Consider the following 14,842-nt stretch of genomic DNA (forward strand, 5'->3'; position numbering starts at 1 on the left):
AGGAACCAATGTTATTTCCCTTGTCATGCCATTCAGTACAATCTGATTCACATCTGAAATAGCATCAGTGTGAACCAGGGCTCACAGTATAAAAGCAAAAATGATCAAATCTTCTGTGTATGATAAAAATTCACATGGTTCGATCAGCTCTGAAATATGCATGCCTTTATGATATTTGTAATTTTCTTTGTAGTTGAGGTTACAAAACCAGGACCACTGTATAATGATATAGTTACACCATGTGAAGAGCGGGTACTCGATAATAATTGGAAGAAAATTAGACCATTTGGCAACCCTGTATGTGATTATGTGATTGCATTTATAAATATGGTTTTTGTGTGCTTTATATACCAGGGTTGTGTTTTTAGTCTATGGATTTTCCCTCAAGGAAATGGACTATGCATAATCTGCGTAACATGCGTATATAGTCATAGTTCGATGGTTTTGCCAATCTTTAGACAAAGGTCCCTTCTTTTTTTTTTTTTTTTGTCTTTGGAATAACGTCAGAATGAGGTCCTGCAGCGTCATCTTTGAGCCTTCTCTTGTATTTTGTCCCATAAAACGACTATTACAAAAGACAGCGTTGTTAACCAATAGGTGGCTGAAAGTGTTCAGGGAGGGGGGCTTGTCATGTCTGGACTCTTAGAAGGGTCTGACGCGTAGAGGAGAGAGATCTGAGTCACTTAGAGGAGTACAGTGCTCTACCAGGCGGGTTCAGCACCACAGACAGCTCCATACAGAGGACTCTACACAGGCTGCTCTGTGCAGACTGACACAGCTCGCCTTCTCATTGATTGCTCCACTGACTACACCGCTCAGTGCTGGCTCCCCTTCACTCTCCGCACACACTTCAGTCCCCCTGGCAGTTATTCCCCCTCCGATAGGCACTCATCTTTATTTGGCTGTTTATTTCTATGCGCCTGTCCTAGGGATTCAACAGCATCACTAATATCAGCTGCCATCCCACTTCTGTCTGTACTCTCCAGGGTTGGGATGGCATCTCCTGGCTCTGGATTTTGGTCCTTTGGGGCAGAAGAAGGGAACAGTGAACCAGACAACCTAGGCACAGGTGAGTAGGCTGGATCTGATTTCTCTTAATTATTCAGCTGATCTCGCTGGCTCAGAGACAAGAATTCAGCATTATACAGATCCAATTAAAACACACTTTTTGCTCTCAGTGTAGTGTAGGAGAATATATTTTGTTATTTTTTATATTTCTACGCAGGTAACTTACTGCAAAAGGCTGATTCACATGTTATAAATACATTTTAAAAAAATCATATATCTTAGATCTAGAAAGTGATTTTTTTTTAATTGTTCACTAAATAAAATAAAACATATTTTTTTAAAAATCATTAAAAATTTGATTTGAAACAGATTTAACGATAATGTTCATACAGATCCAACAGTTCAAACACAATCAATTATATACCTACACCTATCTACACAGGTAACTGCAAAATACTTAAATAGTATTAGTTATATATATGTATATATATATATATATATATATATATATATATATATATATATATATATATATATATACATTTAAAAAATTCATATATCTTAGATCTAGAAATCTAGAACGTGAACTGTTTTAAATGATTTATTAAATAAAATAAGACATATTTTAAAAAACAATATTTAAAAAATAGATTTAAAACAGATTTAAAGGGCATGATAAAATAAATAAATAAATGGAAAATAAAGGAAAAGAAAGAATGAGTGAAAGAAGGAGAGAAATAAAGATAAAGAAGGAGAGAAAGAAAGAAAGAAAGAAAGAAAGAAAGAAAGAAAGAAGGAAGGAAAGAAAGAAAGAAAGAAAGAAAGAAAGAAAGAAAGAAAGAAAGAAAGAAAGAAAGAAAGAAAGAAAGAAAGAAAGAAAGAAAGAAAGAAAGAAAGAAAGAAAGAAAGAAAGAAAGATTTAAACCAACCATGTTTTCTTTTTTTTGTCTTTAGCAAAAGCATGGTGCCAGGTTGCTCAAAAATTTACTGGGGGGATCAGCACAAAATTATGTGGTAAGTAACAATATTACAGTTTTTATGTAATATTAAAATATTATGATGTCATAAAGTTTATGTTGTTAAATGTTATTGTTGTATGCTATATTTTATGTTATATTATATGCATATGTAACAATCATATATCTGTCACAGATATAAACATATTTAAGCTCACTTCATGTATTAATCTCCCTCTCCAGCTATGCTTTATAGAGAGGGGGAAAAATCCAAAGAGTCCACCAACAAAGAGGATATATGCACGGGTGAAGGATTTGAATGCAGCTATGACAAGAAGGTATGCAGCTGTGACAAGGGTGAATTAAACCTCTCCTTATTATACTCAACAGGTATGTACTGAACAGGAAAATAACAAATTCTTCATTTGTTAAAATATAGAATGGAAAATTAAATGTAAACAGAATTAAATATGAGAAAAAGGTGCTTTAATTATTTGTATAGTTATATTAGTTTTATATATATATATATATATATATATATATATATATATATATATATATATATATATATATATATTTCAGATTAAAAATGTATCCTTGAATGTGCAAGCACATAATGTAATCTTTTTTCTGCAGTCCGTCGTATGTTATTTTTTATTGTAAAATTGTTTCTTGCCCAGTGAACCCTCTGGATTAGAGATAAGGATTTAATTGACACACTCTGATTAGGGCAATTGTTCTGCACAATCACCAGAATTAAAGGATTTACCATGAACGCACATTTTTTTTTTCCTTTATTCCTTTAAATAAAGTATTAGATGTTACATAAAAAAAGTCAAATAGCAAAAAATGTACATTATTTGCTATTCATTTTAAAATATATAATATGCATCAACATATTAAAACACAAAATGTAACAACATTACACTAGATTAATTATAAAAACACAACTATGTAATTATATGTAACATTCTCTGAAATTATTTGTTGCTATGATTCTTTTTTTTTTTTAAATAAAGAATATTTTGCTCATAATGCGAGAATAAATATAAATGATTCTAAAAATGTCTCTTTCTTTTTTTCAGACCTTCTTCCTGCAAAAAATGGAGAGGCAGAAACAATGCGTTTCTTACAACAAATTATAGACATTTTATTGAAATATGTGGTGAACACCTTTGACAGATCAAATAAGGTGATTGATTTTCACTATCCCAATGAGCTTCTTCAGGAATATAACTGGGAACTGTCTGACCAGCCACAAAGTTTGGAGGGGATTCTGCTTAACTGCAAAACCACCTTAAAATATGCTGTAAAAACAGGTAGAGTGTCTTTTCTTTTTAATATGTATGGCATGATATTGTATGGGTAATTTATCAGTTATGAAAAATTATACATATTCATTGCACATATTTGCTGTGCAATCACTAGCCATATGTGTGTGAATGTATATATATATATACACATATACATACATATGGCTAGTGATTGCACAGCAAATATGTGCAATAAATATTTTTTTTTTCCGGTTTAGCTTTGGAGCATATTTTTAACAATGAATTAATATTTATTGTGTCAAATAATATAAATATTTTTTCTTCTAAATAATTTTTACCAGGATTGTTACTTATCTTTAGTTACCTTTATTTGTTTGCTTCTATTGAATTTTAAAATGGTATTTTAGTGCTACTTTGGCATTTTTTTTTGGTTGAGAAGTTTAGGCATATTAGCAATTGTCTCTAGATAATAGGGCTATAATATAGTGTTCATGTGTATTATCCAACATGACTTGATTGCGATGGTGAATGCGATGGTGCTTGCTCAGTTTACTTCGCTATTGTTGCAAGAATAATTCGGTGTCAAATGTGTTTCACTAATTTTTTTTTTACAGTGTGCGCCTTAAAAGCTATTTATCTGTACACTATTTATCTATTTATCTGTACACTACACATATGAATGAAGCATATTGTGTATAATTCATCTGTATAAAGTCCTATTTTGTTAACAACTTCCTGTTTAGATGGTTTTATTTGCATGGAAAGACTTAAATTGTTTGAGAATGTTGCTCCTTTGTTTCATGAAATGTATTCGTTCGGCGTAGTATGGTAGTATGGTTTCTGTTTGGACACCACTGTTTCTGTGGCTAATCTTTAGGGCAGAAGCTGTCATGTGTGACCTACTTCATCGTCCTTATTGTAATGTCATTGCTTGCCACCAGTTCCCTTTTGGCGTATTTCTAGCCCCCAAACCAAAAGAGCATTTATGCGTTGCTTGTATTAATGGTTAAAAGATATGTCGATAGCACACCAAGGATCTTTGAAATAGCATCCAAATGTATTATTATGTACATTTGGGTATCATTTTTTTTTTTTTATTATATATATGTATGTGTTGTTGCATGAGCATTGTGTGTATGTTCTCTCTGTGTATATTTTTTACATGTGTGATGTGTTTTTTTTTTTTGTTTTTTTTTGTGTATGTTTTGTATACAGGTATATCTGGATAAATGGTGTCAATCATCAGTTTTAAGTTCATTCCTAGTTCCCATCATATACCTATAAATGGTTTCAAATTGAAGATTTGTAGGATAATTTTGACATCACTGGATTAAAAGATGAAATATTGTTCTAAAATAAATAGCAAATATATCCTATATCGTATGTAGCTTAGGTATCTGTAACGTCACAGAGCAGCCTTTTTTCAATCAGGGTGCCGCAGCACCCTGGGTTGCCCTCTAGGTTCTTCAGGGGTGCCATAGTAAAATGCCTAAAAATTGCCCCAAATTGTTCCAAAATTGTGTACAAGCTGCCAAGTGGATCAAACCTGCCTTTTAGTTACACAAAGCCACAGGTTTTTATTGTGCAGCTTTAGAACCTTGGGCACTGTGCGGTCCAGCCGCTATCATCCATACGACCAGTGACATCATCAGCTATTAAGGATGATGTCACGTGATGATGATATACAGCATTCTTGTTTGCCCCTCCCCTGCCGTGCTCCTTCAGTCCTAAGGTCACGTTAACTGAGTGAGGGGGAGAAACACTGGAATACTATTCAGTACCATTGTGCAAAGGTATATTTGCTATGTAAAAATAAATCACCGATATGTTGGGTGTCCTACGTTTGTGGATGCTGCTGCATTAGGTAAAACTAACATTTTTTTTTAAATATTTAAAATGGGGTGCCTCAAGATTGTGCAGGATTTTAAAGGATGCCTGAAAAAAAGGTTAAGAAACACTGTCATAGAGTAAATTATAATCCAAAAGACCCAGCAGTTACAAAGGAAGAAATAAATTGGGCCCTTTATCGCCATATCTGGTCATAACTGGAACTGCAGTTGACTTTCTGCTTTATAAATTGCAGGCACTTTTTTACTGTTCTAGCTTGGAATCTAAAAACATATGAAAACATGTATAAATGCCCCCCAAGTAAGTCGAGATGATATACAGTTTATGGGTACTACTATATAAGGGTTTTTGCTGCTTTTAAGAAATTACTGAGCAAAATGTGTTACACAGAGCGAAGCAAAAGGAATAAGACTCCTTCTGCTGCAACAGGAGGAGTGAGACTCCACTGGGAAGCAGACTTCTAGGCCGGAAATTGAGCGGGGTATTTTACTGTTAGAGTACTTACATGTATAAGGCAGTGGGGGTTAAGACCTGTAGCATCAGCCAACCGAAATATCAGTTTTGGGTGGACTGCCCCTTCAAAATGGTATACTGGAGCATTGTTCTACACAAATATTCATCTTCCTAATAAACCATCTGTGCACTGCAGGGTCTGAGAATGATTGTACATCTTCTAAGAAAATTTATGAATGTACCCCACAGTGTCTTAAAGCGTTTGTTACCCCAACACTTCATACTTCTGATATGTGGCTGCTGTACCATGTACTTGTATGAGAAAGTATCCTGTTCTCTTTGTGTTGCTTCCTTTATGTGAAATCCCTGGTGTTCCTGCTAGTCCCTCTGCTTTCCTATTAAAAACTGACCACACTAAGCAGGAGAGCATACTGTGGTCAGTTCTCTAGCTATGCTGGGAACTCAGCCTGTTTTCCTCCAATGATCAGACTTGTCCTGACACGCCCCCGCTGCACAGCCATTCACTGGGAAACTCAGTGTGCTACTGCTTCTCCTCCCACCAGCTCTTATGCAGCTGAGAACAGAGGGAATGTGATCACTTATAAAAAAAAGGAAATAGGGTATTTATGTATGTTTTTTTTATATATCTTTATGAAAATGTTTTGCCTTTCATTTCTACTTTAAACTAAATGGGTTGTTTTACAAGGTGATCGTTTACAATCATTTTAAGGATACCTAAAAAAATATTTTTTCTTTTATTTGTACATCAAGCTCAAATTTAATAATTATTTGGGATATACCAGTGGGAATTTATAGCACTTGCATGAATCTTTGAGGTGAACAAAAGAGTGCTTGAGATTTTGCATTTTCATGTTCTGTCAAAGGCCACGGTGTGGCCATTTTGGAAAGGGTGATGACTTGATTATCAGTTGGCTTTTTCTGAAAGTGGCATGCCAATCATGTATTAATAATATATGAATGTGCATGGTAAAGTGATGGAGAGTGATACATGGGCTAATTAAAAAGGACCACATAGAGGTCTGGGAAAACAGATCATTGTATAACATAATACAAACAGAACGGGGTTGATTTACCAAAACTGGAGAGTGCAAAATCTGGTGCAGCTGTGTAATCAGCTTCTAACTGCAGCTTGTTCAACTGAGCTTTGACATAAAAACCTGGAAGCTGATTGGCTACCATTCACAGCTGCACCAGATTTTGTACTCTCCAGTTTTAGTAAATCAATCCCATTGTGTATTTGGTAATCTGTAGAATTTAAGTTTCAATGGTCTGCTATCTCTGAGCTTTTTGCCTGTAAGGGGTGCCTACATATTTTGGTCCCATTCCTCCCAATGTAATAGAGCAAAATAAGTCAGGAGAAAGGGCAAGAGTTGCTGGGTGTTAAAGGTAATTTGGCAGAGGGAATTTTAACTGTAAGATCTGTCTTTGTTTGTTGGAGACATCAAGGCCTGGTATGTGATTGCTTAACCGCTTCAGCCCCGGAAGATTTGGCTGCTCAATGACCAGGCCATTTTTTGCGATAGCACTGCGTTGCTTTAACTGACAATTGCGCGGTCATGCGACACCGTACCGAAACAAAATTGACGTCCTTTTTTTCCCACAAATAGAGCTTTCTTTTGGTGGTATTTGATCGCCTCTGTGGTTTTTATTTTTTGTGCTATAAACAAAAGAAGAGCGACAATTTTGAAAAAAAACACAATATCTTTTATTTTTTGCTATAATAAATATCCCACATTTTTTATAAAAAAGAAAAACACGTTTTCCTAAGTTTAGGCCGATAAGTATTCTTCTACATATTTTTGGTAAAAAAATCGCAATAAGCGTCTATTGATTGGTTTGCGCAAAAGTTATAGCGTCTACAAAAAAGGGGATAGATTTTTGACATTTTTATTATTATTATTTTTTTACTAGTAATGGCGGCGATCTGCGATTTTTATTGGGACTGCAACATTATGGCGGACACATTGGACGCATTTTTGAAACCATTGACAATTATACAGCAATCAGTGCTATAAAAATGCACTGCTTTCTGTGTAAATGTCACTGGCAGGGAAGGTGTTAACACTAGGGGGCGATCAAGGGGTTAACTGTGTTCCCTATGTGTGTTTCTAACTGTGGAGGGAGGGGACTGTCTAGGAGATGAGAGAGATCGGTGTTCATACATAGTATGAACACACGATCTGTCTCCTCTCCCTTGAAAGGACCAGGATCTGTGTGTTTACACACACAGATCCCGGTTCTCGCTCTGTCATGAGCGATCGCGGGAGCCTGGCGGTCATCGCACCCGCCGGGCACTCGAATCAGCTCTGGGCACACACTGTGGCCGCGCGTGCACCCCTAGTGGCCAAAATCTGCGGTGGCTGGTTGGCAAGCAGTTAATAAAATTACCCTATAGTAGGACACATCTCCCAGAGATTTGGAATGTTTTCAAGACTGTCATGAAGAAGATCTGCTACATAGCTACAGATGCATCAACCAGAGTTGATTTCAGTAAACGTTTGCAGCATTAAGTAAACTGTCTGTGTCCTATTATTTGTAATGCTAACAAATAATCTCTAAGTGGGAAAAAAAATTAAATGCCTGTTGGGGAATTAAACGTGGGCTAGTGTGCAGGGTATGGAGGTACACAGGTATTGCTATACTAATAGAGCAGTACTGCAGTATATAGAAGCTACACAAGATTGGTTACACTGAGAAAGGATAATACATCTTACAATGGAGTCACAATGGCTCCTGAAAAAGAAGATATAGTACTCTAGTGATAATAATTATAATATTAAGACCCACTAATGAGACCAATGATTGAAGATGTCTATGTCTGCAGAAGATGGGACTAAGGAATGCCATGCATGGACCAAAATTTGGCCAGTTCAGGAGGGACTGGCCGCATTTCAATCCATGTAAGGGCAGGCTGGTTGTACACATGTCGATCTATGGATCGACATGTATACAACTAGCCTGTCAGGTCTGCTATAGCTGTCATTACTGACCATTATATTCTGATGACAGGGAAGTCTCATGCTGTGCTATTGTATTCTGACAGCAGGAGCCTTCCCCACTGTCAAAATAAAATGTGTATATTGAGGAATGGGATCATTTTTTTCTATTAACCCGCTGGTTGAAAAAAAAAAAAAAGATTAATGTATAGCAAGTCTGAGTCTCAGAGAGCCCACTGGGTGCTGTCAAATTTAGCCTAGGACTCTGACTATTTTGCAGCCTTAGAAGGCGCTCCAGTAATCCAGCAATTTTATTGGCACAAAATGGTTAAGAACACTTACAGACTAGTGTAGTAAAACAGGCTCATCAATAACTTTTGGTGCTCCTGGCATGTTATTCCATGTCTCTGTGCCAACCAGCAGCTTCAGGAGAGGAAGGTCCATGTAAGCAAGATGGCCACCACTCTTCCGGAACCACTGTGGAGCACATGTGGACTGTGTGGAACGCAAGCATCAGAAGTGACTTCAGGATGGGGGCGGTGACCCATTTCAGAGCATGCTGAGAACAGCATAGTCCAGTCTTCATACTTTGCCGCCCCTTCCCTGCCTCAATCTATTTGTCATTTGGGATATTCCACCACCCCCCCACCCCCCCTCCCTTTAAAAGCTGGCCTCTCTGGGGCTCTGGTTTTGAAAAAGGTGCTTCTGAGCATGCTCTTAAACGCATCACCGCCTCCATCCTGAAGTCATTTCCGGTGCTTGCTTTCCATGCGGCCCACGTGCGCTCCACAGTGGTTCTGGGAAGTGCGGAGGCCATCTTGCTCCCACAGACCTTCCTCTCCTATAGCTTCTGGTCAGCACAGAGACATGGAATAACATGCCAGGAGCACCAAAAGCTATTGATGAGCCTGTTCTACTAACAATTTTGTTCCAATAAAATTGCTGGATTACTGCACTTAGAAGCGATTTCTTGCACATCTTTTGTTCCCAAGAGCCTGCTTCTACTCTTCCAAGTGCTGCTCTAGTTCTCACCTTGGATGACCCTAAGAATTACAGCACCTTTGAGGACCCTTCTAGCATAAACGGCCCTGTCCTTTCTTTTTATTTTGCAGCCTTGAAGCTCCTGGTGGTGTCTCAGAGGATGCAACCGTGTTAAATTTTCCTATTTCACTTCTTGTAAGGCCCTCCAGGCTTTGTCTCCAATAACCAGTCTAGGGGATTGTTTTTTATGTTGTATTTGGAACTTGGATAGGAGAAGGGAATTAGTAGGATACTCCAAATTAACTATTCACAGCGATGACCACTTCTTAATAGAACTGTGTAGCAGACTGTCAGTAGCAGTATGCAGAAGACTGTATATGGTGAAACAAGTCCCTTTTTAAGCAGAGATAATTTGCCGGGCTTTGCTTCTTCAAGCCACTAGCCAGTGTCCCCTTTAGCTATGCTGACTTATAGGACCAACACACACAGACTCAATGATCCCTTCAGGGGTCTGTACTCACACAATGTCCAGGGACAGCTGGTAGCCTCCTTCCAACTTCCAAGCGACACTCTAAATCAGTGACACCAGACAGGATCCGTGGACATTCTCTCTCTGTCAGCATGCACGAGAACCATGGGTTGTAGCTTCAGTATCTCTGGCCCTCATGGCAGCCTGTGCTGGGGAGAGACAGCAACCCCTCTCCACCTGGGGAGGGGGCTGGATGGGACTGGACTAGGAGCCAATGTGCTTTTACATATATATATATACACAGGTACCCAGCATTCCTTGGGACATCCCCTTCTAATTGACCAGGGCTGTATGGACATTCATGCTCTCATCTGCCAGGTTTCCACCCACTGTCCAATATGCCTCCTTGCTATTGGATCAGTGTAGAAATCAAGACAGCATGAGCCACACCAGAGCACACTGAGCAGATTCTATCAAACAATCATAGTTCTCTGTTAGGCAGACAGCACATAGATTTGCCTAGCTGTCTTCCTGTTAAGCAGAGAAAACAAAAACGATATACACTTACCAGGGCTTTTTTTCTCAGAGAAAAGGTGCAGGAACTCACCCCCCCCTCCCCTAGGTCACACCTGTCTCCTCCCCTAGAACCGCACCTTGTCTCCACCTCTACACACTTAGCACCGCCCCTTTAGAGAACAGGAAACCAAGTATATTTAGGGGGACATATAACAGATTTCTGTATGGAATTTGTTAATAAAAAGCAAAGAAGTAAAATGTACAAAACATTAGAAATATCCAGTAACCAAAGTAATCTCAGAGGCACTTTCAGATATCCCCATATTCAGCAAGAGACAGCCCACAGATATATATATATATATATATAAACAAGAGACAGCCCACACACACACACACACATATATATATATATATACACACACAACAAGAGACAGCCCACAAATATATATATATAGACAGTCCACATATATATATATACAGTCCACATATATATACAACAAGAGACAGCCCACATATCTATATCTCCAGCAACAGACAGCCCACATATATATACACAACAAAAGACAGCCCACATATATAGAGACAGCCCACATATATATATATATATATATATATATATATATATATATATATATATATATATATATATATATATATATCCAGCAAGAGACAGTCCACATATATATCATGCAAGAGACAGCCCACATATATATACACAACAAGAAACAGCCCACATATATAGAGACAGCCCATATATATATATATATATATATATATATATATATCCAGCTAGAGACAGTCCACATATATATATCCTGGCAGCAGCATTAATAGACACATATCTAAAAAGCAAGACAACAATGACAGTTAAACAATTATCAAAAGCAGTCTTGGTCTGGCAGATAGGAGTCTCGGGACAGGACACCACACCACACGGCAACTCTTCCTAACAAAAGGAACATCCGCTCTGCTACAGGGAGAGGCGGAGTGCAGCTGATATCACTCCGCCCTCCCCCCTCTTAAGGCTGCAGCTGGAACTATATAGGAGCTGTGTCGGCCTATGCGGTTGTCAGCTCACTCCGCCGGCTGACAGCAGCATAAACCAACTGTAAAAAAAAAAAATAAATAAAAAAGTCATGCTCCCTGGCAGAGGTGCCGGGATTCAGTTCCAGAAAGTTCCGGCAGAAAAAAAGCCCTGACACTTACACTAGCACCTACCTAGGAGGGCGCTACATTGGCGAGAAGACACTTTTTTTTTTTAAACTTTATCATCTTTATTAAGAGAAGACACTTTTAAAACATGAGGCCTTATGCAAATTTAATGAGCATTGCTTGCATGGAAAAATGATGCGATAAGAGAACTGCAATGAAATACCAAAAAATATATACGGACTCCCTGTTCCCTGATCTCTAATATACAGCAAATGGGAAGACAGCCACAGCTGAACAGAATGCTTTCTGCAATAAAATAGATACATTTTTAAATAAAGTTGAACTTGAGCCCAAATGCTTTTATGTTTTTGATCAATGAATTAAGATTTAGAACTTGTGTTAACATTTTTTGATGACTACAGTGCCTTGAAAAAGTATTCATACCCCTTGAAATTTTCCACATTTTGTCATGGGATTTTATGTGATAGACAACACAAAGTGGCACATAATTGTGAAGTGGAAGGAAAATGATTAATTGGTTTTCAAAATATTTTACAAATAAATATGTGAAAAGTGTGGCGTGTATTTGTAGTCAGCCCCCCTGAGTCAATACTTTGTAGAACCACCTTTTACTGCAATTACAGCTGCAAGTCTTTTTGGGGACACCTCTACCAGCTTTGCACATCTAGAGAGTGACATTTTTGCCCATTCTTCTTTGCAAAATAGCTCAACCCCTGTCAGATTGGATGGAGAGCGTCTGTGAGCAGCAATTTTCAAGTATTGCCACAGATTCTCAATTAGATTTAGGTCTGGACTTTGACTGGGCCATTCCAACACATGAGTATGCTTTGATCTAATTCTAAACCATTCCATTGTATCCTTAAAGCTCTGTTGTAAGTTGTGAGTGGTAAATTATAAATTATAATTTTTTCTCTTCCCTATACTAAATGTACACTTGCACGGTCACGAGGAAGGCTCAAGACTTTTCCATCTCTCTTTCTCCTTCTCATCCCGGAATCTCTCTGGGACGCTTACCTCCTCTTTCACTTTCCTTTCTCCCCCTACTCCTTCTTTTTCGTTCCTGCTGTTATATTAAGTTATGACTACTATTTTCTTTTTTATTTTACTGCCCCCTCTTGGTCTCTTGTATCTAACATGTCTACATGCTGAACTGCTATGGTCTATTCTTGCTTTAAAATTTCTTTTGTACGATTGAATATTTTAGTCCTAGTCTGTTTTAGAGCCAACATATTAATGTCATAACCGTGAACTTTGATTGTATACCTTATATTGTTTCCTACACCTTTTATGTGAAATAATAATTATATTCACCTCTAAACCATTCCATTGTAGCACTGGCTGTATGTTTAAGGTCGTTGTCCTGCTGGAAGGTGAACCTCCGCCCCAGTCTCAAGTCTTTTGTAGACTCTAACAGCTTTTCTTCTAAGATTGTCCTGTATTTGGCTCCATCCATCTTCCCATAAACTCTGACCAGCTTCCCTGTCCCAGCTGAAGAAAAGCATCCCTATGATGCTGCCACCACAATGTGTTCAGGGTGATGTGCAATGTTAGTTTTCCGCCACACATAGCAGTTTGCTTTTAGGCCAAAAAGTTCAATTTTGGGCTCATCTGACCAGAACACCGTCTTCCACATGTTTACCGTGTCCCCGACATGGCTTCTCGCAAACTGGACTTCTTTTGGCTTTCTATCAACAATGGCTTTCTTCTTGCCACTATTTCAACAATGGCTTTCTTCTTGCCACTCTTCCATAAAGGCCAGATTTGTGAAGTGCACAACTAATAGTTGTCTTGTGGACAGATTCTCCCATCTGAGCTGTAGATCTCTGCAGCTCCTCCAGAGTTACCATGGGCCTCTTGGCTGCTTCTCGGATTAATGCTCTCCTTTCCCGGCCTGTCAGTTTAGGTGGACGGTCGTGTCTTGGTAGGTTTGCAGTTGTGCCATACCTTTTCCATTTTCGGATGGTGAATTAAACAGTGCTTTGTGAAATGTTCAAAGATTGGGATTTTATTTTGATAACCTAACCCTGCTTTTGGTGTGTTCCTTGGCCTTCATGATGCAGTTTGTTCACTAAGGTTTTCTAACAAACTGCTGAGGGCTTCACAGAACAGCTGTATTTATACTGAGATTAAATTACACACAGGTGGACTCTATTTACTAATTAGGTGACTTCTGAAGGCAATTGGTTCCACTAGATTTTAGTTAGGTGTATCAGAGTAAAGGGGGCTAAATACAAATGCACGCCACACTTTTCAGATATTTATTGGTAAAAAATTTGGAAAACCATTTACAATTTTCCTTCCACTTCACAATTATGAGCCACTTTGTGTTGTGTCACATAAAATCCCAATAAAAAACATTTACGTTTTTGGTTGTAACATGACAAAATCTGCAAAATTTTAAGGGGTGTGAATATTTTTTCAAGGCACTGTGTATATATATATATATATATATATATATATATATATATATATATATATATATATATATATATATATATACACATACATATATATATATATATATATATACTTAAGCAGCCAAAGCATGGGAGATAACTCAAAACTCACTGGCTTATGATCCTTCTTGTGCCCTTGCAAATTAGCACATAAATGAAAAATGTTATAAAACTATGTTCAGACATTGAGACATTTTGGCACTCTTCTGCATTCTCCTCAGGGGCTATATGATTGCCAATTTCAGTCCAGACAATAGGGCTGAACACAAAGCATTCCTTACACATACCTCTCTTTGCAGTAAGCCTGTGCTAAGGGAATATATAAGCTGCCATGTGCCATTACTGAACAGTCCTTAAGAAAATGCTGATTTTCTGGCTGTTTTGTTCATGCGCCATTTTTCTGAGTCTCTGGCCTGGAACAAGTATGAAAAGCAGGAGTTCTGCCTTTCCTCTGACCTCACTAGATACATGCTGATTTCCCATTACTCAGAAATATTGAGGGCAGAGACAGCCAGGCAACTAGCATTTTCAGAGGGAAGACAGGCATGGCAGCCTCCATTTTTCTTTTGGTACCTTTTAGTATAGGTTTGTCTTCTTTTTCATTTCCCCCCGTCTACTGACAGTATAATCGCTGGCAGCTTCATTTCCTGAGTTACTTTGATCAACTACTTAGAGGGAACTTAATACTATAGTCACATTTTAAAAAAGCAATTAAAGGGAGTCTGTCCCCATAAAATAAGATAAAATCACA

At 37.8% G+C, this 14,842-nt stretch overlaps 1 protein-coding gene across 1 annotated transcript in view; it reads left to right on the plus strand.

Moving 5' to 3' along the window:
• The first annotated feature begins 613 nt into the window (after positions 1-613).
• The window catches only part of GAD2 (glutamate decarboxylase 2), a 133,117-nt gene continuing 118,888 nt past the window's right edge, over positions 614-14,842 (plus strand). The window contains exons 1-4 of the mRNA XM_073629789.1: positions 614-1,069; positions 1,963-2,022; positions 2,208-2,354; positions 3,050-3,283. Of these exons, the coding sequence (XP_073485890.1) occupies positions 994-1,069; positions 1,963-2,022; positions 2,208-2,354; positions 3,050-3,283 (517 nt within the window). The 5' untranslated portion in view covers positions 614-993. The remainder of the gene's footprint in view (positions 1,070-1,962; positions 2,023-2,207; positions 2,355-3,049; positions 3,284-14,842) is intronic.

Source organism: Aquarana catesbeiana, linkage group LG05, assembly GCF_042186555.1.
Source record: "Aquarana catesbeiana isolate 2022-GZ linkage group LG05, ASM4218655v1, whole genome shotgun sequence".
Taxonomy (NCBI): Eukaryota; Metazoa; Chordata; class Amphibia; order Anura; family Ranidae; genus Aquarana; species Aquarana catesbeiana.